A 23,778-nucleotide genomic window follows, 5' to 3' on the forward strand; every position below is an offset into this window, starting at 1 on the left:
TTTGTGTTACCTTTTTGGTATTTTTCTTGAGAATATTTAGTAGCAATTTTTAATCTTCATTTTGTGTTTTGCAGTCTTTTAAATTTAGCACTCTGTTTCTTTTTTTGGCCTACATCTCCTCTTGTATTTTCCTGCTTAGCCACCCCATTTATTTTCTTGCTTGTGCTTCCCATTTTTAGCCTTGGGAATGCAAATCATCTTTGACTCTTTCACATTCTTAAGCCTCCATGCTGATTCTATGGATTTTAATTTCCTAGCTTCAAGCAGGGAGTTTCTAACTTACTTCCTCTTTTAAAAAAAAAAATCGCTTCTTGAAGTTTAGTATCCCAGAGAGTAGGGCTTCTTCATGTGTTCCTCTCCTGCAATGAAGCTGAAATTATTTATGTGATAACCGTTTCTCAGGGGTTCAGACACAATTTTTAGTCCTTGACAGGACTATGTCAAATGTTGTTTAGATTAGGATACAGAAAACTGTATGTTCTCTAGAGACTACCTCAGTGCAGCCCCCACTGAACTCATCTGCAGTTACTTTTGCACCCGTCTTATTGCCTTCATGTTCTTTTTCCACTTCAGTGCCACTTTAATGTCACTTCAGTTGCTCTTAACCAGAAGTCAGTACTTCACTCCTGCTATTATCCTTCCTGATCTAAACTGCCTCTATATGCGTGGGTCTAGTTATGCGTTATGTTTCTCTTCCAAGAAACATCCATGCAATTCCTTGCACGCAGAGCTGCTCCCCCTCTCTGCAGCCTGACTCGTCCTCCCTGCCTAGCTTATACCTAGAGATCGTGGTATGCCTCTGATAATCCTCATCCCCTTATGCTCCAAAAATGCTCGTCTTTTTCCCCTCTGTGATACAGTGCAGGTCACCCATTTTCATACTTAGATTTCTTACGTTGGTTTATAGGCACTTGCGCTTTTATTTCCTAACTCTAAGATGACCTAGATGAAAATTGTGATGTAGTTAGTTGAAAAACCCTGTAAAGATTTTTCAGCTCAACCACTAAAGCACTTCCCGTGGCATTGCACCTCATTCTCATTTACCACTCTGCTAGTGTAAAATGTCCTTAAAATAGAAATTAGGTTTAAACTGGCTTTAATACTTCTTTGCACTGTCAAATTGATTTGAGAAGGCATTTATGTAACTGCCAGTTGGATACATGGATTTTTAAACATTTTTTTAAGGAAACACTTAATTTTGTTGTTTGAAACATTTTTCATTTTAAATGTTGTTTGCATCCAGGCATAAAAGCACTGTCCCAAAGCACTGAGTATTTTCAAAACTTACCAGTATAGCTTAACATACGCATTTTACATTTGCTTACGTGGGTTTTTTTCAGCTGTAACAGAAATACTTTAAGCTTACTCTTGAGCAGTTAGAAACTACCAAGAAATTGCTACCTGTCTTTCCAAATCAAGGCGTTTATTTTATTCTCTCCAGTTTTTTTAGTTGTGACATGTGGTCGCAGCAGTCCTGTACCAGAATGGCCTGCATGGACCTTGAGAAAATGCACACGTGTTTTTCAGGACATCTGGCTAAGCCTTCACCCCCTTTTCCATCAGTGCTTGATGGTTTTTTGTTGGTCTTCCTCTTTTTGCCCTTATCACACCTTTTGTACCACAGCTACTTAACGGCCTCTTCTGTCTTTTGTGGTGTCTCTGGGATGCTGTTTTCCTGAGAGGTGAGAATCAAGCTCTGCTTCTTCACTTGTCCACCTGAAATCCCGACACGAGACTAACACTAAATGGGTTAGCCGTGCTGATGATGACCTGGTCTTGGTGATCCAGGCCTTTGATAGTCGTTTTAAAATCCATTCTTTATATTACTAAGACACTTTTAGCTAGCATCACTCAACTGCAAGTGTTAATATTCTGCTCCTTCCATCAAAGCTTTTAGAAAGCATTAATTGATTCAGTCTCACTGTAAAACTGGTGACAAGGCTCCTTCACAGATGGGGGAGTTTAAATTTGTGGGAGTGTAACCATGACTAACTCAGACAGTGGGTCAGTGTCAGAGGCAGGATCTCTTGCTAAACCAGCGAGACTACTAGAAGATAAAACCTCTTTTTCTGTACGTACTATTCTGGGAAATGGAAATGCAGATGAACTTCAGAGCCAGTGTTTACCTGTGGATGTACGTCTACAATTCTGTTTGGTATTAATTGCACACTTTTCTGTGCACTCACCTATACATGCACACACAGCATAGACGAAAAGACCCCTTTCTTTGCTCTCTTTCTGTTTCACTTTATCAGGAGTTGTCGCTGTTATTGCCTTGAGCGTTGTCTGGGAGGCAGTGCCCTCCTTGCTGGAAGAGCTGCATAATGAGTTCAAATGAAGCTGGAGCTTGCAGTGTTGCTCCTCTCTGTGCTTCTCTGTTAGGAGGAGGAATATTTCCATTGGTGCGATGCAGTGACAGTACTGGAAGCCCAGGTTGTCTCTGGTATTGTTGCTATTCACTTTTCAAAGGTTTTGTTTTAGTGAGGCGCTCCAACATGGAGAGAGAAGGAAGGCCCTGCTATTAAGATGACAACCCAGCCCAGTGCAGAACATCCCAGCCGCTGGTGCAGCACAGCTCTTTCTCCCATCAGCTAAGACATTTGCTTTTAATGTTTGGATTCTAGCAGGAACACAAATGTGTTCATGCTCTTGCTTTCTGTCTCAGTTCATTTCTGTCCTTGAGGGAGCAGCAGGACAAATCCTTGATAACTTATTTCCTGGTTAGAAGCCTTTACCTGCTTTCCTAGAGTGGCTCCCTGTGACTGAGAACCTTTGTAGTCAGCTCTTCCAGCTGTTTGCCTAAATGGTCTTCAGGGAGACTAAAAGCAGTGACCCTGGAATAACAACATTTGACTTCAGCTAGGTACCATGAGAATTTAGTTATTACTTAATGGATTGAATTGGCGATATACCTTGTACCAGATAACTGCTAAAGGTTGCATGAAATTAACCTTCACAAACGGCTAGTTATTGGTGTGCTCCTTGCAGAAAGCTGGGCATTGGCTGACGTACGTTCACTTTAATTAATGCTGTTTCTCATACCTTTACATGCCAATAGCATTTGCAATGTCTGGGTGAAAAATTTCTCAGATTAAAGTCTTGATGGTGGTTTTAGCCATTTAGTGATCATGTGTCATTGTGTTCACTACACTGAGCATAAATCCTGTCTTGTAAACAGCAGGGAGACTAATGAGGTTTGCCCACATTCTGGTATCATTACAAGGGGTTCCAGCAGAGAAAAAGGGAATTTGGTTAGAAAGGGGAAGAGAAACATGAATTTTAAAGGAAATGGGGGGAAAAAAAATTTTCAGGACTGCGTATATGAGCGTTTGTTTTTAAGGAAGGCTTTTTATTGACGAGACTTACAACCTACTTTGCTCATTTAAGGAAATCTCTGCATAGTTAGGTTTTGGTTTTGCCCTAGTCCCTTTTTTTTAATGCGGCATGTTTGGCAAAAGGTGAGGGTCATGTTTTTAATTTACACACTCAAAGTTATTAGTCTGCTGCTATTTAAAGGTAAATAGAAGAGCTCATCTTTCATGCAGGCTTACATCTCTATACAGAATAGCTTGCCAGTCACATATAAAAATGTTAAACTCTCTTAAATATTGGCATTATTTGCTATACCCTGAAGTGTTTTATTTGCTTGGGACTGTAATCGGCTCTTACAAGAATGCTTCACATCCAATTTCAGTCTTAGCACCACAGTGTACTTTGGGGTGTAAATTTGTCAGGTATCCAAGCACAGCAGGGCACTTTGACAGCTTAAGCCCAGTTCTCCCCAATCAGCCTTATGAATACTAAAAAGCAGGATGATCTGTTCGAGTTTTGTATATGTAAAGTCAATGGCTTATCAACAGAAAGAACTGGAGGAGAAATCAGAACTGAACTCTGAGGAAAGGGAATGTAGCTAAAGGTTTCTTCCCTCCAGAAGACTATTCTAAAGTAAATAAATCGGTATTTCCCAGGACTTCTTATTGAAAAGAATTTCCATCCTGAGAGATTTCATTGCAGCATTGAATGAGAGGTGTTGGGTTCCTTTGCATCCTCTTGAAGAGCAAAAAGGGTTTATAAATCAGACTTCTGGGAATTGTTATCTCACAGCTTCTTCTAACAAACACAACAATTTGTTTTAAAGGCTTTCACCAAAGATGTCATAAGTGGTAATCCCTATGTTGTAAGTGGGTACTTAATGTGATTTAACTTAATGCTGATGATGCAAAGCTATTCTCCCCCAAAGCCCATTAAGAACATCCAATTTTCTGGTAGACTAACACTCCTGCTTACTATCGTAGAGATAAGTGACTGTTTAACCAGGACAATAAGGAATAGTTTCAAACCAAGGCCGCAAAACTGAGTGGTCACAAAACTGGTCTTTGTGAAAGTCCAGACTTCAAAAGCAAATGTCACAAGCTGGATTTTTTTTCTTTTTTTTTTAGGAGTAGTTTGAATTTGTGTAAGTACAGATACGTACCTAAGACGCTTTCAACCACCTTAATGAGGGTACTGGTGAATATCATTATTTATGATATTAGTAAGTATGGTCTAGGTAGAAAGGGGCCAGTGCAAGCCATTTATGTAAATGAAATAAGTTGATAAATACTGAATTTTATTTCATGTTGCCCTAAAATGCAGATAATTCTAATAGTTTATCCAAGATAATGCTTCTCATACTGCGTGCTTATTTGTTTGTTTGATTTTTTGTGGGTTCTGTACGAGCAGAATGACATGAAAGGAAATGTCACCGGCACCATTTAGCAAAACACGCTACCAGTAATATTTGAAAATATTCAGGATGCAAAGTAGAAGTGAAGGCAAACTTTCCAGGAGCTTATGGCTGCTCACTTGGGTCTAATATAGAGTTAGCACTTTGCAGGTCAGTGGCTCTGCTATTTGTCTCTGACCTAACAGATCTGGAGTTCTTCACATCAAAACCAAGTCTTGCTGAGCTGAGATCAAACGTGTTAAGGTAAGGATCTTGCCAGTGATTTATCGTGCCAGGGAGGGGTGATCAGGCCATAAGGGGCCACTGCAAATGAAGTTGACATTCCAGCAATTTCTCATGTGTAGTTATAAGGTAATTTTCTCAGACGGAGCTTTTAAGTCAAAATAAATTTGCCCATTGTATTTTTCTGTGTTGCCTGTAGTGTTTGAAATCCTAGTAGGAGTATTTATTTATGCAGCATCGCTAATTTCTAAGTAAGAACTTGTTCTTTGCTGATGAACATTTAAAATGGCAGTTACCTACAAGTGATGATCTGCTAGATTCTTTTAAATGGCAGAACATGTTTCCCATGCACAAATAAATGGACCACGCTGTTTTACATCACGCGTAATGAGCACACAAGACTTGCAATGCACAAAGGATGCAAAACACAGGAAAACTGCACAGTCTAATACTAGTCTTGTTTGTACAAACCCCTCCTCACTCCCACCGTTTCAAATGAGTGCTTGTGGAAGGGTTTCCAGGATCAAGTTCTTAATAGGCACAACTTCATTAAAGCCCAGAGAAAGCCCAACAATTGATTCTGTAAACAAATACTCCCTCCTCTCACCTCCGGATTTAATGGATTTTTAGGAATCTTTCATTATTTAATTTTTAAGTTGCAGTAAGTGACATCAAGGATCATACTCCACAAAAACCACTGCCATCCTTACCCAAATCATTGAGTGATGACTTTTCTTTGTTATTAGTGGAATAATTTTTTAGTCATCCTGGCTTCAGAAACAGTATTTTATGATGCAGTGCTAAGCAAGAGAGTGAATGTTCTTCTCCAGCAATTAGAGAGCTCCACAAGTGAAAGGATAAGTAAAGCCTTAGGAGCTTGGTTTCTTAGGAATACATGAAATATTACCTGAGCTATGGGAAAGTGTTATTGCTGCTGTATTGTGCTACTAACAGCAGATAAATTCTTCATTAACTGAAAAAAAAAAAAGGCAGAAATTACTTTGAGGAAGCCTTTATGTGCTGTAAGTAAAGTTTCTTCCCACAGGTTTAATAAGGCAGCCAAAAGGAATAAAATGTTTGTGGTGGGTATAGTTCAACAGAAAACACAATCTAAGTTTCTTCTCTTTAGATTAATTTTCTTGAGCAACCAGGCGCAAAATAATCCCTTTAACGAGACTGAATTGGAATAACGGATGCTATATCAGCATGTGGCACAGTGAGAAACTAAAATAGAAAAAAGTATCATCACAGTTTGGCAGCCTGGGTTTTGTGCAGGAAATACCTGGGGGGGGAGGAAAGTAAGCATGCTACTGCATGTTGTTAAGACTTATTTAATCTTCTTAACTAATTGCTCAAACTTCCTAATTCAAAATCATACAAACAAAAACGTTTAGATAAGCTGGGAGTTTTTTCAAATGGGTGCCCCCTACAGCTTAGAAAATAAACATGACAGGTTTGCCCTGTCTGATGTGCTGCCATTTGCAAAAGAACAGACCCAGCCCCCAGAAAGACAGAAGACTAATTAAGACAGGAAGACAGGCAGGTCAAACATTTGGTGTGAGGGATTTGGGACATAGGGGAGAAAAAAATCATGTTACATTCCACTTTCACAGCAGACTGACAGGAGGCTTCAAGCCCTTTCTCCGATTCCATTTGCTGCCCAGAGAACCTGGATTCCCCCAGTTTCTCCTCCTGGTCACACCCATTCCCTAGAGTGCCGTTCCCCAGACCCATGCTGTGAGCTGCCTCAGCGGGGGACTCACCACATCTACCTTTAGGCACCCAAACAACAGCCACTGGAGAGACCATCCCTTACAGGGGGTGACTGAGGTGGCGGGTACTGCCCGCAGGGAGTGCTTCTGCCTCTCCTCCCACCCCACGGGGACTGGAAAGAGCCTGAGCTTCTGCAGTGGGTGCCACCATTGGGTGCTAGCTCACATGAATCCTCCTCCAGCTTATGTCTGCCACGCTGAAGTCTGACTTCATTTATACAGGCTGAAATGTCACTGAGACCTTGATGTATTCACCTATTTTAAATACTTGGCTTCTGCTCCAAAGTCCAGTGATGTCAAGGACTGTTTTTGGTTTCAGTAAGCTTGGCTCAGGCCTTGCTACTTGGAAGTTACATCCAGAGAGGCTGAACACTCTGGCCTTCCCATCCAGACATGTACCCTTGGCACAGGACTCGGGTTGCGTAAACATTATTCTACTAGATTTTGACACACTGCTGCGCTGACAGCGAAACCAGAGCAGCCTCATTCACTTTTTGTGCATTTTCTTTTTGATTACACTTTTTTAATCTTCCTGCTGTAGTATGTTTGTAAATATTTCAAATTCGCCAACCCTCTCAGTACACTCTGAAGTTTGGACTTGAGATTCGTTGAGTGAACCTTCACACTTGAGTGTCTGAAGAAAACCCCCATTTATGGCAGTCTGTGTCTAAAAGCCATGACATTATCCTGCTGGCTCTGAGGTCCAAATGACTTCAACCCCTCCTGCCCAAACACCCCAAAACACACACTGCTTTAAAAAAGAGCTCTTCTTCCTTTTAATTTTTTTTTATTTTGGGGGGGGGGTGTGTGTGGTGTGAGATAAGGAGAGGGAAGGCGGCAGGACAACCCAGCAGTGAAGAAGAAAAATAAAAATCAAAATGTTCTAGTTTTCTCTGGCCCTCAAGGCTCTAGAGCAGGTGTCAAGTTTTCAGTGAAACAGTTTTATCTCCCAGCACAAACATCCCTCTGGAGACTGTTGCCATTGCTTCCTCTTCATCAACTGGGGCCTGATTCAGCTCCCACTGAAACCAGTTGGATTTTTCCTTTTATTTTACTGTGGGTGGGATTGTACCTCTAGTGTTTGAAAACCAGCTATGAATTAAATTTAGTGCAATGTTCAGTGTTTCTCGTGTACAGTTCACTGTTACTCTTCTTTAAACAATTACAGTTCCTCCACAGTTGAAAGTCATCTCACTACAAGAACCAAAATCTGGGTAACTTCTGCAGGACTAATGTTACTCTCTGATAACTCTAATGACCAACATGATAACCGGTTCTGTTTGTATGCTGAAGCCAGCCTGCCTTGACTTCAGTCGGTGTGTCATTTGAAAGCGATGCAGCCACCGGCACTGCCCAAGGAAAGGCTCCATTGTGGCTTGCCTTCAGCAGCGGATGCTGCACTGAGCCTGCTTGGGGAGGTTGGCCTCGAAGTCTGGGGCCCATTACTCATGATTTGCAAACTGCCAGCAAGGACCAGCGACTCTTGCTGTTCACCTGACCAATCCCCTTCTTCAAAATAAAATAAAAGGACACTGCTGATCAATTGCTGGCTAGTCAGCAGTCGGTCTGCTGGCGTTGACTTTTGCTTTCCTGCTGCCTACTTATAAACCAGGTTGTTGCGGATCCCGTAGCCAGCTGTTGGGTTTTCAGTCACTCCCAGGAGTGCACCGCAACACGCTCTGCCTAGAATGGGAGAGATTTATTCTATCAAGACAGCCATAAAAGTGAAGGAAAACAAAGCTTGAGAAAATAAACAAGCTGCACCTCTGATGGGCAATTCCTTCTACTTCTTTCCCTTGCAATTGTACTGATCGTTAGGACTCTTGAAATGTTTCCAAAGGAGAGGAAATGAAGTTGCTGAGATAGGAAAGGATATGAAATTTCCTGACCAGACTGAGGCACAGGTGCCCAGTATTTGTGATGTTATGCAGTATTTACCAAGGGAAATGCTGCTGCTGGATTTTTTGCATGCCTCTAAAATTGCTGTATGTTGCCCCCCCCACAAAAAAAAGGTGCCATTATGTATTTCTTAATGCCTGCAGCTATGAGAAGATGCTAAGGGCTGAACAGCTGTGATTCTTTTATAAAGTACTTTTTGGCATCCGATGCCCCCTCCCCCATCCTTGCAGACTTCACGTCAAAGGCTCTCTAAGGAGAAAGTCACATATGAAAAAAAGATCTTTGATGGAATGAAACTATAACCAGCTACTAAATCAATTGAGTTAGGAAATTCCCATTCCTTCCTCCATTCATCCAGAACCATATCTCCTGTGGGAAGCCATTATTATTTGGATGTTAAAATCCTCTTCCTGTACCAAAAAAACATTTCTGGAGCTGCAACAGCACAAAAACATTGTTTATTAAATCCATGGGAAAATAATTCCACCTCCAAAGAGCTGAATGCTAGGCCACTGTCTGTCCACTGGCCAAAGTTCTTACTTATACAGCTGGGGAGCCTGAAGAAAATGTCTGATGACATCATCACTAAGCAATATCGAATTAAGAATGTAGATCATCATTTCACTCGCACATCATTTCAGAACATTTTCAAGAAAGGAAATGAAAAGTTACATTGTTGCCACCTGTGTTGATTACTCTTATGAATTAAAGGAGCCCAAATTACTTTTTTTCTCTATGTTTTCAGGGAAGGCAATACAAAAAAGAGAGGCAGCGAGCATGCAGGACTCCCCCGTGAATTTAAAAATCGGTTCCATTTTCCAAATCCAGGGCTAGTCCCTGGGCGAACATCAGAATGACTCTGTAGTGCCATGAAACCAAATCTCATTCAACTAAGAGCTGCAAAGGAGGTATTAGTTCTGTGCTGCATTTTAATTAATTATATTTATACACACCCCCACAAAGATAGTTGTTGTGTACTTCCTCAGTGGTAAATAGTGACGAAAACACAAGATCCTACCCATTTTCTCCCTGCTCTAAATTTTGCTGCTACTGCATTGCAGATGAGATTGTTCAGCCTGGTTTGTACACATCCCTTTCTCATTGAATACTTACCACTCCAATTACCTGCATGGTTTGAAATGAACATTAAGTTGCTAATTATTAGTAAGCCAACTGGGACAGATGGCTACTTAAACAAGATATTGTAGTTGTTTATTTGCAAAGCTTAATTTGCTTCACTTTATGCTAAAAACATTTACTCTTGGCTTGATTTCAACACTGACGAGCATCCAAAAATACTACTGAACTCAGTGCATAATGCTCTTGAAACGCAGGTCTTACGCAAAATGCAATATATAATTTCCTTCCGACTACATGTCAGCAGAGTCTCAAAGTAACTTCAATTTTTACATGGTAACTTTGAATTTTACTTTTTCTTTGTTTACCTTTTTTTTGTTTGATATGGTATCACAAAGGCTCGGAAGAGTTATGTGGATGTAGGATGGGTCAGGGTGCTTCCTTGATTAGTCCTATGGAACTCTGTCAACAGAGGCTGTATGTAATCTACCATGGGCAGAATTTGAACCTCGAAAATATGTGGTGGCACCATTATCTTGCAACTGTTCATCAAAAGTTCCATCAGAACATGTGTGTGTGAGGAAGACTTTATTCCCAGTACAAGGAGGGATGTGCCTGTTCTTTTAGGGAAACGCCATGCCGTCTTCATCTTTCACTTGGAAAGGAACAGAAATTATCAAGAGACCTTTACGATGGGATCTCATGAGAATGATGACACTTCAAGGGCACATTCACAGGGGCAACTGGGAGCTTCTGACCGCACCTATTACACTGTAAGGCCTGTCTGAAACGTCCCCATCCCACGCACACGCACACCTCACCCACCCGCTCCCTTGGCTGCTGCCTTGTGCTGCATGTTGCCTTGGGGGGCATTGCTGGGGAACAAATAGGATTTAGTTTCCTCCTTAGCCCATTGTACATCAACTACAGGCAGACCCCGCACTTACAGGAGGCATTGTCTGTTTTGCCAGTTGGGTTTGTTCTTGGCCAAATCACTGAACTGACAGGGACACCTAAGTAAAAGGGAAAGGTTTGCCATTTCTCTTCCTGCTCTGACATTACTGCAGTTACTGGCTCTACTGAGAGTAGATGGCAAACTAAATGTTCATGTGTTCCAAAATTTTTCAAGTGTTCCTTTCTTCCCTTTCCATTTTGGCACAGTTTTGTTGAGAGCACGCAACAGGCCAGATTATTTAAGTACTCACAATACCGCATAGCAAATACATGACATACTATATACTTCTTCTTTTCCTTACTGCAAATCACAAAAGGTAACACTAGGACTCAAACAAAAACAAATTACCTCAGTAACTCCTGGAAAACTCAAGTGGTTAATCAGTTACCTTTTATTTACATATATATGCTTAATGCTGAATTAAGTTGTAAAAACCAAAGGCTGATTTATAGCCCCAGTCAGCCTTAATTAACATTGATTCCAGGGGAATAGTAAATGTGAATAGCCTTCACAATTGAGGTTGAACAATGAACTCACTGGGTGTTGTCCAATTTGTAGCATGATTTACATGGAAGCAAGCCCTTCTTTTTTCTCGGGTTACCCCTTTTTCATCTGGTGTTTAGGATGGGTTATATATAATCCATAGATAGGAACATTTGCTGTCAAATATTCTCCCTGATTTAGAGTTAGCCTTTACCATGGTCACTATAAATAAGGCAGAAAAAAAACCCAATTTGAGGCTTTGCAGGGATTCCTTGTTCTTGCAATGTGTCATCGCTTGTCCATTTCATGGCATTTTTACGAAGTGGCCATAATGAAAGTCAGATTAAATGTACAGGATATATACATTTAATCAACAGCCATTGGAGTCAGTAATGCTGGAAGAGTTATAAAAGCCCCTGTGAATGCAAATTTACTGCAAAAGAATTTGCGTCTTGGTGGTAGGAATATCTGCTGAATGGTACTACCTGACACAGAACACCTAAAACTTTCAAAAGTGAATTATTTAAGTGTAAGGTTTTGCTTGTAAAGCCGCCAGCTGCTGGATTTCAAGACTTGAAACTGTTCCAAAACATGGGACTAGGTACTTTATTTGTGCACTAGAGTAAATACTCTGATTTTACTGCCAATTTAAATGTGCTCAGTTTACAGTAATGAGCTTGTATAGGCAATATCTTGTTTATAGAAAGTGGAACAGGAAGAAACTAACATTAACCATTAACGGTAGCAATTTCTCTTGCCTTCAACTCTAGCTTTATGCCAAATAGATCCTTCCCGTGTACTATCTGAAATATTTGCTATTACCGTTCTTTTTCTAAATCTGTGGGATAAATGGAGCATTCAATAAAACAATACACCTGATAGTTCCAGTTAACCTGAATTGCAACAATCTTTAGTAATTCCAAGGCACTATTTCTTGTTCCTATGGTGAAACGTATTTTACGAACAAATATGTGTCCTGTGTACTAGCAAACCTGATGATAGGTGTTCATCCCAGCAGAATGTAGTTAACAATTTTAATCTTTTTAAAAAAGAACAGACCACTTCTGTAAGGGAAGCGTACTGAACTGTGGTTGCCTCCGCTTCTCAGGTTCTTGTACTCAACCAAGCTGTTTTATTCTTTCAAGACAGATCACACGAGGAACCTATGTGTTTATGTACATACTGTAACCTTAAACAAACATCCTTACATTTCTTTTGGCCATCTGTTCCTGAAGCTGCAAGCTTTCCTCCCTTCCCCTCCCTCCTCAGCACACCCCCACGCACTTTGGGCATGGAGTTAACGCCGCAGAGCTCAATGGAAAGGGTGAGAGGGAAATCCTTCTTCCACACAGGTCACAGATCTCAGAGTTTCTTTGTTTCACTTACAGTCTAAAAAGTGACAATGATACACCGGAGGATTTCAGCTTGTGGTGTTAGTCACTAGAGATCATACTGGTGATTCTTTCATTATCTTATTTTGGCTGAGTTACCTCCAAAATGTCCTGTTGGGAACCAATACTTTGGTTTGTAAAGCAGTGTAATCACTGAGCAGGAAACACCACCCACAGTCTGAGAAGCTGACAGGCCACGGACACGAACAGGTTCAAGAGACAGACATTGTGCAAAGAAAGCGATAGATTGGTAATGGTGCGGTAGGTCCCGGGTTCAGCTACCTCTGAAAACCAAAACAAAAAGGAGGGGAAAGTAAAGCAAGGATGGACTCTGAAATGGATGGAAGGGCACACAACAAAGTCGCTGAGGCTAGAGGCACAGGGAAGATGAGGAAACACAACAGAAACACACCCATAAAGCAAAAGCACATGTAATTGTTGGTTTCTGTACACAGTTGTTACATCAGCGGGGTCTTCTCCAGGCAGCCACGGGTTCCTTCTGCCCATGTCCTGAGTCAGCTCTGAACCAGAAGCTGTGTCACTGCAGTTAGTGTGGCACTGAGCCTGAGCTAATAAGCCCTGCTGAGAACATGACTTCCATTTGGCTTGGAGAATGAGCAAGATCATGTCTGGTAACAGAAGATGCTATAGATGCATCTTTGCTGTCATATGTAAATATGAGTGTGCACCTTCCTTACTTTCTTTAAAATGCACAGGCACAATGACATCCTCACCATGTTCATTTCTTTTACAGACACTTTATACCTTTTGGTGTTGCCAATGTTCCTCTTGAGCACTCTGACTGTGTTTTCTCCTGGCTGCTTTTTTTGCTAGAATAGTGTTGGTTTTTTTTCCCAACTCAGTTTCTTCTCATCAATTTATGACTAGCTCTCTACTTCTTTCCTTCCTCCCTTGCAGATATGTTAGAGCTTTGGTGTTCCTCTTTCCTTAAACACTCTGCATTTTGATGCTGATGCTTTTTTTTGGCCATCAGCCAAGTTGTAAACATTTAAGTTAGAATAAGTTTAAACTATTTAGTTGGCAGGCTGGTGTGGCTATCCTCATTGTACTATTCCAAGCCTAAAAAATCAGCAGCCGATGTAAATAATATCATACTATTATTTGACTAGAAAAGACAGGTATTACATTCCATTCATTTCCACATGAAAAAACATGTAATTTTTTTTGTCCTGGTTTTGCCACATCAAACTTTGCTATAAAGAAAACAAACAAAAAAGGAACCAGCAATGTGACACTGTTTAAGCAAAGTCCTTATATATGAACTGTCTTCCATTTTCTCCCTGAACTCACCTGGCCGACCCAAGCCATGTACAAAGGTAACAGCTTCTTTATGGCATGGCTGTGAGACAGCAGAAAGTGCAAGATGAAAGAGGTAGCAAAGGACTACTCTGGGCAAGTTGTTTTGTGATGTTTCGTCGCCTCACCAGTGGGACAGGTTTTTGTCTCAGCATCTGTGGTGGTTCTGTGAGGAAACTGGACTGATACTGTATTCTTGTTCCGCAGCCATGATCGAAAAAGATAGGTCAGTTTCTACCACCTGAGTATCTCTGGAACTGAGACTCCTGAATCTTTCAAAGGGTCCCTCGGCTTTCTACTCATTCACAGTCGCAGGATCTGTGAGGGGTATGGGGCTTGGCTTTGCTTTACCCAGAGAAAGGTCCCTGGCTCTATAAACACAACCCCTCATGCAAAGAAGGGGGGTGAACATTCCTTCTAGCTAAGGGTGAACTACCTCCAATGAAGTCAGTGGTAAAATTCAATGAGGCCAGAACCTCCCCTTAGACGTTTAAACTTGTATTTCAGGGAATACAGTGAAAGCACATTGATACCTGAACTCCAAGGAAACCCTATGGTGCCTGCACTTTTTGAACAAGGAAGTTCTTAGAAAGATTTCAAGGACAGGAAGAGTCTGAATACCTGGAAAACCTTTCACTCAGTCATTTTCCTAGAGTGACTTATTTCATATTTGCTAATAAATAATTGCATCCTGTTCTTGAAAGTCATTCAGTAGAAAATAACTGGCATGTAGACAGCTACCAGTAAAAAATCTACTTTAAATAAACTCATTTGTCATTACCTCTCTCAAGACAGCTGTTGTCAGCACCATTAAAATTCAAATTTGGTTTCCCCATGACAATTAAAATGATGTCAACACTGAGAGAATTTAACAGTTTCCATTGTTCCAAGCAGATAAGCAAGTTAATTCTGTGCTGCAAGCCATCACTGTAGCCATAATCGACTGACTGTGTATTGAAGAACTGTGATGTTTGAGATTATTCAGCCCTGACTGGGTTGTATCAGTCACCAAATGTTTACTTACTGAATTGAATGATTACTCCAAATCCTTGTCTTGTCTCCAGCGGTTTCAAGGCTTTTTCCCTGATACGAGTATTTCTTTTTTTAGTTTATTATTTGTTACAGTTTTTGAACCAAATATGAATGTCAACGAAGTTATTTAGAGTTTGATATTACTTCTCTAGTGACACTGCCACAGAATACAGAAAGACATCAGGGGCTGACCCTTAGCCTGAACTCTTGAAAACTGTAATTTTCACAGGCATAAATAAGATTCAGCTCTTTTATATGAGAATCTGCAGCCTTTCCCAGGAGTTTGTCATTATATACATTACTGTTTGTTCATACAGGAAGACTGATGACTTTTCTTCCTTTTCTAGATTTTCATCAATAATGAGTGGCAAAATTCTGAAAGCGGGAGAATATTCCCAGTATATAATCCAGCAACAGGAGAGCAGATCTGTGAGATCCAGGAAGCTGACAAGGTAATGCATCCCGAGAATGGGCAGAAATGTATAAACAGATCGAAGCAACAGGCCCAGAATAGCACTGCTGGGACAGTTATTTATCGCAGTTCCAAACCCCATCATGTTGTACATGTAAGGTTGTACAACAGCAAATTTCATAAGTCTGGTAATGTTAATTGCCTCAGTGCCTTTTGGTTTTTTTCTTCTCTCTTGACAGGTTGATACGGACAAAGCAGTGAGGGCAGCTCGCCTTGCTTTTTCTCTAGGTTCAGTTTGGAGGAGAATGGATGCATCGGAAAGAGGCCATCTTTTGGATAAGCTAGCAGACTTGGTTGAAAGAGACAGGGCAATTCTTGCTGTAAGTGGCACATGAAAATCAACACTCAAATCACCTGTCAGTTTTACATTCTGAGAGCAAATTAGTTCATAAATGCGTTAATATGAATTCTATTTCCAAACTACACTCAGCTGGATGGCTAACATGGCTGACTGTCTACTTAAGACCTGATCCAAAGCTCATAAAAGTCAACAAGAGTCTTCCAGCTGACTCAAATGAGCTTTAAATTGGACATCAGACAAACGAACAGGTATGCGCACACATGTATGCCTGTTACGCACGCTTGTAACTTTCCTAAAATTAAAAAAAAATGAGAAGACTGAGTGAAGGGATTTGTGCTGATATTAATGAAATGGCAGGTGAAATGCCTACTGACACTCCAGTGGTAACATAAATTCTGGGTATTGCACTACTTCGCTCACGTATGAAGCCATCTAAATGGTGGCATTGTTAATGTGGTTTTCCGCATGTCAAGTGCTTTGAACTAAGCTGGTGAACATCTTAATTCCAGCTTTGTCAACACTTAAATCATCTTACCACCAGTGTATACTGTAAAATCGCCACAGGGAGAAGGAAGTGCACAGCAAATCAAGTTTACTCTGCCTGTCATTTGATTTGTATTTCTAGAGCCAAGTTCTTTACTGAATTGCACCGCAGGCAACGCCATTAATTGCTCTTGGGGATATAAGTCAGTGCAGAATTAGGCCTCCATTCTTCTCTATAGAAACTCATTTGATGGTTGGTGTGTTACACACGGGCGTACTTTGCCCATTCTTAACGATTTCTATTAGACAGCTATGGAGAATGAGTTAAGCTACTCAACATCTTAGGATATTTTATTGGATTGTTTTTGCTAAATGATCTTAGGAACCCCTAAGAGGATAGCTTATAAGATACTTTTAAAAAGAGGAATATTAACTTAAAAATAAGGACATTAGCTTGTTAATTTATGAGCTTCCCTAGAGGAGAGTTTGTTTATTTGATGGCAATAAATAAACTGGCTGTACAGTATAGATATCTCAGACCTCAGCAGGAGTCTTGGCAGCCACATAGAGAAATTTTTATATTCACATCAATTATATAAAGAGGGATATGTCCATTCTTCTCTTTATGGATTCAGATCATTAATACGGGGTTACAAGGAGCCCCTTCTCAGCTGTTATCATTAACATAACAGAACCTAGTTTGACAGGCATTTTTATCTTGGCTCCTGATGAAAGCAATTTAGCATTTATATATCTGGACCAAACACAGTGGCTGTTAGGTCCAAAATACACACAGGCACATGTACATGCATGTGGATACACACACAAACCCACAAGACAGACAGACACACACACAAATAAACACACATACCCGCACACGTCCTTAAAATCATAGTCATTCCAGAATACTCCAGAAGGAACCAGATTTTCTTTTTTTTAAGGAAAATGGTTTTTATTCACATTTTCAAAAAGAAGTAACACAGGGGATCAGATAGTTGTTCTGAACCTTGTGCATTAAGACTATACTAAGACATAACTGGTTGGTCTTCAGAAAAATCTTTGTCGTGATTTTAAGACAGTGTTAAGACAGTGAATACTTAAGTACAATAGTCTAAAAATGCCACTGTGCTTATATCTCTTAACGTTTTCTTGACGTCTAGACTATGGAATCACTGAACAGTGGCAAACCTTTCTTGCAAGCTTTCTATGTGGATCTTCAGGGAGTCATAAAAACCCTGCGGTATTACGCCGGTTGGGCAGACAAAATCCATGGAACAACCATTCCTGTAGGTAAGGGGACTAAAGCACAGGTATGCACCTAAACCTTCTCATGGCCAAATGGCTTAATAGACTACAGCTACGTGAAAGGTAGAAGAGAACCTTGTTTTGCTCTTACAGTGTGTAGTATGTTGCTGAAGCAGATGTTGAAAAGTCAGCAAGTAGATGGCCTGCTATTGTTCTGCCCTACACGCACATCCAAGAGAGCGTTTTGTTTCTTTCGCATGTGTCCATCTCAGAGGGAGACAGCTCAATACCTACATTTAAGTATTGTTACACCTATAAAAATGGATGCAGTATAAGCCTGAAAAATACCTTGGAACACATGAAAATAGCGTTAGCTGTCTGCTTAAGAAACAGTATGCTTATGTATGTATCTTGTTTATATATGTCTTCTTACTGCCTATGCAAATCATTTTACTTAGTCCTAACACTAGGTCCAAATTCATTTATACTTGGAGAGAGTTTGTAATGTTACTATAGAGAACTGTACATATGTATCAGATACATTTTGTTATTTATGCTTCTTCAAATTATTCAGTGGGATGAGTTTTATATTGTATCTACGAGATAAATCTTTATGGGCACTAAGAAATTAGTTATTCTGCTCTTATTTTTTGCTAAAGAGATAAGAAAAGGAAAAATCCTTACCATTATTTTTATTTAACAAGTCTCTTCCTCCTGCCCCTCCCTGCCAGCTGTTTAACAAATACAGGCTGCATTTTCTGTTGCGAACATATTCATTTACAGTCTGGAATAGATGTACCAACTGCTATAATTATGCAAAATGGCAAATGGTAGAAGAGAATGATTTTATGCAGGTGCAGTCATTAAGACAAATGTTCTCATCTTTTACCTGCATAAAATAAATCTTTGGAAAAACAGCAAGGAAAACCAACATTTATTCTATGGATTCTTTGTGGCTTCCTGGTGCACACTGTTCATTGCACATGCATGTTTATTACATTTCACTGAAGGAGACCAGGAAGGCACACTCACAGGTAAACAAATTTTGCTGTTGCCCATCTATTTCCATAAAATTACATTCCAATCGCTGCAGTACAGTAGCTTGCCTCCGTGCACAAAACTGCCAAAGTTAGGTGAGCAGATAAATTGAAAACACAAAATTTTCATGAGGAAAACAGATCATGTAACTCTTATTGCCATGTTACTCATCACGGTGTTTCAGCTTATTAAAATTGCAGGGTGTACTGACTGATGTTTATCATCACTAGTATACTTTCACCAAAGAAATGACAATATTAATATTTCAGGTGTATACACTCCTGTAAACACTCTTGAAGATTTCCACAGTCATTTGGGCTGAGATTCATAAATCCTGATTTTGCTGCTTGCACTTCAAATTTAAACATGCAAAAGTGCAGAGCACACCATAAATTCATATATTCAGCAAATTTCCTGTTCCCTAATCCCTTTCTCCCTGGTGAGTGAATGCCTCCTTCTCACTCATTAGCCCCGCAGGTACACAGAATAATTTAGGTCAGGCACCAAAAGGCATTGCCAGGTTAAGGAGAATAAATATTCTCTGCTTATTCTTGTCCTCAAGTAGTGTATCAGATGAAAACCCTGGTTTTTTCAGTGAGGTGGGCTACACTGTGGGAGAGGAAGGCACATTTTCAGCAGGCTTTCCAAATGCAAACTTTTGTGCTAACACACAGTTATCAATAGTGCAGAATTGTAAGTCCATTCACAGATTTTCAGGGTATCAATTAGTTCTTCCTCTTGGTTTAACGCTCCTCTCCATTCCTCTAGTTTCACACCATAAATTTGTCATTCTCATAAAGCTATTTTAGAGCAAGGCCAGTGTTAAACAACGGTGCTCTTTACATTCACTTACCATCAGCTCATCAACAGAAATCAAAGACAAAAAACCAAAATAAAACCCCTATTAAATCTCAATCTCTTTCTGTTCAGTGTGCTAATAAATAGACAAATAGAACAGTGCATTTTGCAGTCACATTCCTTTTGGTCCCAGAGCTGCTAAAACCTTCAGGCTGCCCTTTGCTTGCTCCCACATGTAAAGACTTGATGATTTAAATTAAAACAGAAAGAGGCTAGACTAGAAACTGTTAAACTAATACACTGAATGCAAGCAAAAATGTATCTTTGAATCAATATATGATATGATAGGATACTGCTTAAAGAACCAGCTCGGCTCTCCTCACCCACTTGTTTGCTGTGTCCTGCTACATGAGGCATTTGACCGTATTATGATTGTTATGCGAATATCTGGGACAGAGACTCCTGATGGAAATCTGCGCAAACACATCTGTGGAAGGTATTGCTGTCCCAAAGTGAGATCCCTGGATAAATGGGGCTTGCTTTCTGGTTAAAAAATAAAAAAAACTTTGGGCCAGGTGCTAAGCAGCTGCAAATTGATCTGGCTCTACTAATATCAGCGAGGACTGAAGAATGCCAGTTTATATCAGCTAAGAATATTAAAAAAAACTTTTAAGACAAATTTTTAGATTGGATGGGGGATCAGACTGCCAGACCCCTCTCAGGCAATGTTCTTCTGGCTGCCAGCTAGTAGAAGGGTAAAAGTAACAATCATCAGCAAAAGCACCTTAGAATAAATGTCATTAGCATGACTTGTATAAACTAATCTAAAATTCTAACATGTTTTAGAAGTCTCCTATTTAATTTCTGAGCACAGAGGAGCATTCTGTGCTCACTGTTCAGAAAAAAAAAATCACTTCATCAATCTTGAGTTATTTTGCCATGGTAACAGCTTGTTTTACATTATGGACAAAGTGGTTCTTAGATACATCTTTGGCCTGTCCAGAGGCATCTGAAGCTTCTGAATACCTTCAAGTCACATATGTTCACAAAGATATTGTTAGAAAGCAACCTCAAAAATCCCATCTTAACAGTAAGTCTGTGGATGATGAACTTTGGAAGTAGGTGTCAAAAAGGGCAGCTGTCAAGTCTAATGGAGGAAAGCAGCGCAAGCAACTCCGCATGGGAGGTATTGCTCTACAGAAAGAACGTTCTGCCTACGTTCAGTAGAGTTAACCACCATTTGTCTGACTTGGCAAGCAGGTTCAGGTTATCTATAACTTTATGTTATGAAGCACGCAGACATGTGGCAATGATTATGCAGTGACAATCTAAAGTCAGACACTGCTAACGTAACTGTGTTACTGTTATGTTGTCACCATCCTTCTGGCTGAGAATCCACCTCTCACAGTATTACCAAGTACAAGCCGGTATTTTTAGCTGACTCCTCTATGTGTCTCTTGAGCACTTAGACAGTTTTGCCTGTATATAATTCTCTGTATTTTGACTCCTACTTTACTTCTGTCTGGTTTGATTATTCTTCCTACGGGCTGTGAGCCACTGCTAGCATCTGTGAAAGATAACCTAGAAAATCAAACTGATCATCCCAATTTGTGAAACAAATATTCTCATCTCCACTAGGAAGTTGATAAGCATCTAGAGATCAAAATGGTGCAATGACATTTTGTCAATGCAAAGCAAACTGACTGATCAACTATTTTCTTCCCCCTTTTCCTAATGTGAATCTCTCCCTCCCTGCTGTATTTCCCCTGTTCTGTCCCTTGTTCTTGGTTGCAGACTATTGGTACCTTTCTCATAATTACTCTGTAGCTGGCCCCCAGCTGATGTATTAGCTACTCTAGCTCAGGTTTCTACTGACCAAATCCTGTAAAGTAGATGTACAGAAATAAGCAGACCTGAAAATAAGTTATTTTCATTCAAATTCTAGTTGAAGTCTTTACTTAAACCCAAGAAGCTTTATGGATTAACCCATTTATTGTTGCCAGATGTATAGTACAGGACATTGCAGCACATTCCCAAAATGTACTCTCCGTTGTGAATTTGATCTAAATTCAGAGGTGGTTTGAGCCTGGGCTAGTTGATACAGCTACAAGACTCAATTTAGATACAAAAGTGCTGTAAATCTACTTTGCACTGATGCAGGCCAAGCACACTAACAAAGCTGATGGTTAGACAATACCTTAACCGGTCCTCACACAGAGCAGGTCATTTTCCTGCTCTTTATCAATTGGGAAGAAACCTACACCGTTATCACAGCATGTATGACCTCAGCACGTCCTCCCAGACCACCGGCAAGTGCTGAAGCAGCAACAACCGTGCAGCTTTGTGAAAGAGCATGAACTCCATCAGCCCCCGTGACAGTCACTTATACCAGCTGTGCAAAGTGAGCCAGCAGAGGGGCCGGCCGCGCTGAGCTGGCCAGGCCACGGGAAAAGTTCCCACAGGCCACAGGCCTGGCCCCAAATCACAGATCTGTTTATTTCACGACCTGACTCAGGCTGCCCTGAACTCAACAGTGTGTTAGTTAAGGACTGCAGATCCAGCGTAGCACTCACTTTAATTAATGATACCTCTCACCCCTGGAGCTTTTTGACATTTTTGTTCATCAGGACCTTAAAAATAATTCAGATCGAAGAGTTAATTAAGTAATTCCCTTTAGCCTCATACCATCCACACCTGCCGTTTGTGAACATGCAGTCTGCTTTTCCTGCATCTTTGTTGTTACGATCATTCTTAGTCCCTATTCTTATTTCTTGACTCAACTGACTCGACTGTCAAAAGTCGAGTGAGAAAAGCCCATCATTTCCAAGTTTCCAGTGACTTGGTCCCTTCATATATTTATTCAAACCAAACCATTCACAAACCAAAAGGTTGGTGAAAACTTTTCTTATTCTCTGGTGTCTTGTTTTCTAGTCGCATCCAACTTTTCCCTGTCAACTTAAATTGACTGCCTATTTAGCTTGAGGCCATTTCTGATACAGGGCTCGTTCTGCAAGTCAGCTATCAGAGCATGACTATATGATGACTCCCGTATTCTCCTTAGTGTTGTCCTCTGCAGTAAGTTATGCTCAATTGCACATCAGTCACAGGCTTCCTCTTCATTACACATCTACAGATTGTGGTAAATCATTCTATTACTTCAAACTGCCTGTGTCTTCAATGGAAGATGAGTGAGATGTACGTTACTCTATTAATCGCACATCTCCTTGTAAATATACCTTTATATTGCCATGTTCCAGTCATGCCTTTCAGGAAATTGCCTTTGTGGCTCTTCCTTCATTTCTCTCACCCTGAAATCAGGTGAGGCCAGTAAGTGGCTTCCTTGCTACTGCCCTATTTTTCTGCGGTACAGCTTGTCCTCTTTCCCAAGGAACAAAGCAGGTTACTTTCTGCTGAGATGCCTGCTTCCTTTGTTCTATAGAAAGAACAATTAGGTTGCTCCTGAACCTAGGTTTCCCATGCTGGCTCATGAAAAAACATTTCCATGACTTCTTTATTTCTTTTACTGCCATCAAAGGCTGATCCTTAGAGCTTTTCCCCCCCTCTATTTTTTTTTTTTTGTTCTGCCAAGTCAAACTGCACTTGAGAGTAACCATGCTCATCTGTTTCAGATGGAGATTATTTTACGTTTACAAGACACGAACCCATCGGAGTGTGTGGACAGATCATCCCTGTGAGTATCTCTACTAGCGCTTTGTATTTATTTTCATTTGAACCAGCTCTCTTTAAAGACACATAAAACATGGTCCTCAGCTATGTGTGTTTTCCATTACGAAAAAAGCTGAGCTCATATTGTTGACATATCTTTAACAGTCTCCCTGCAAATGCTTATTTGAACATGCTAATAGGGTTTAGGCTCTGTTATTAGGAGTTAAGTTCTCAAGTCATAGAATTCTCATGATTAAAACAAGCAAAGCAAAACACAGTGTTAATATGCTGTCAGTGGTTATGGATGTTCACACAACTTATGGAAAATTGATGCTTTGCTGTGGTAGTCTTTTTATTTATTTAGTTTTTACTGCGATTTAACAGGCTCCTCAGTTCCTGGGAGAATGTGATGCGTTTTAATTCCATTCTTTCCTGCTATTTCTTTTACAAGGCTGGAGGAGAAAAGGAAACTCCAGGAGACATATCATTACAATTAACATTGTGTAGCTAATAAAAGACATGAAATGTTTGTTTTATTTGTTATGAGAGAGAAACACAGTATTTCATCAAATCTAATACTCCCCCTACACCCCAATATACATCCTTAATATACTGTTGCTGAATACTGCATGGGAATTCCACTGCGAAGCTAACCTTTTCAGAAGAACCAGTTAACAGGCTTTGGCAGAAATTTCAATGGGAGGCTCACATATAGCTATTAAAATATTGTATGGAAGCTTTTTTCCTTGAGAAAGCACTGGGGAACTAATCAGGACATTCTCTGAAATTTTTGTTGATGTTTTTTATTTTATTCATGTTGACCACAAAACCACTGAACAGCAACATGCAGCAATTCCATTAAAAGAGGAGCAGCCAGAAAAGAATACTTTAACAATGTTAA

The 23,778-nt window shown here is 40.2% G+C and overlaps 1 protein-coding gene and 1 long non-coding RNA gene across 2 annotated transcripts in view; one reads left to right on the plus strand and one right to left on the minus strand.

Moving 5' to 3' along the window:
• The window catches only part of ALDH1A2 (aldehyde dehydrogenase 1 family member A2), a 57,328-nt gene that overhangs the window by 9,566 nt on the left and 23,984 nt on the right, over positions 1-23,778 (plus strand). The window contains exons 2-5 of the mRNA XM_063346617.1: positions 15,222-15,326; positions 15,526-15,666; positions 17,291-17,420; positions 22,841-22,902. Of these exons, the coding sequence (XP_063202687.1) occupies positions 15,222-15,326; positions 15,526-15,666; positions 17,291-17,420; positions 22,841-22,902 (438 nt within the window). The remainder of the gene's footprint in view (positions 1-15,221; positions 15,327-15,525; positions 15,667-17,290; positions 17,421-22,840; positions 22,903-23,778) is intronic.
• Positions 1-23,778, minus strand: part of LOC134520798 (uncharacterized) — a 131,010-nt gene that overhangs the window by 7,205 nt on the left and 100,027 nt on the right. The window lies entirely within an intron of this gene.

This window comes from Chroicocephalus ridibundus, chromosome 9 (genome assembly GCF_963924245.1).
Source record: "Chroicocephalus ridibundus chromosome 9, bChrRid1.1, whole genome shotgun sequence".
NCBI lineage: Eukaryota > Metazoa > Chordata > Aves > Charadriiformes > Laridae > Chroicocephalus > Chroicocephalus ridibundus.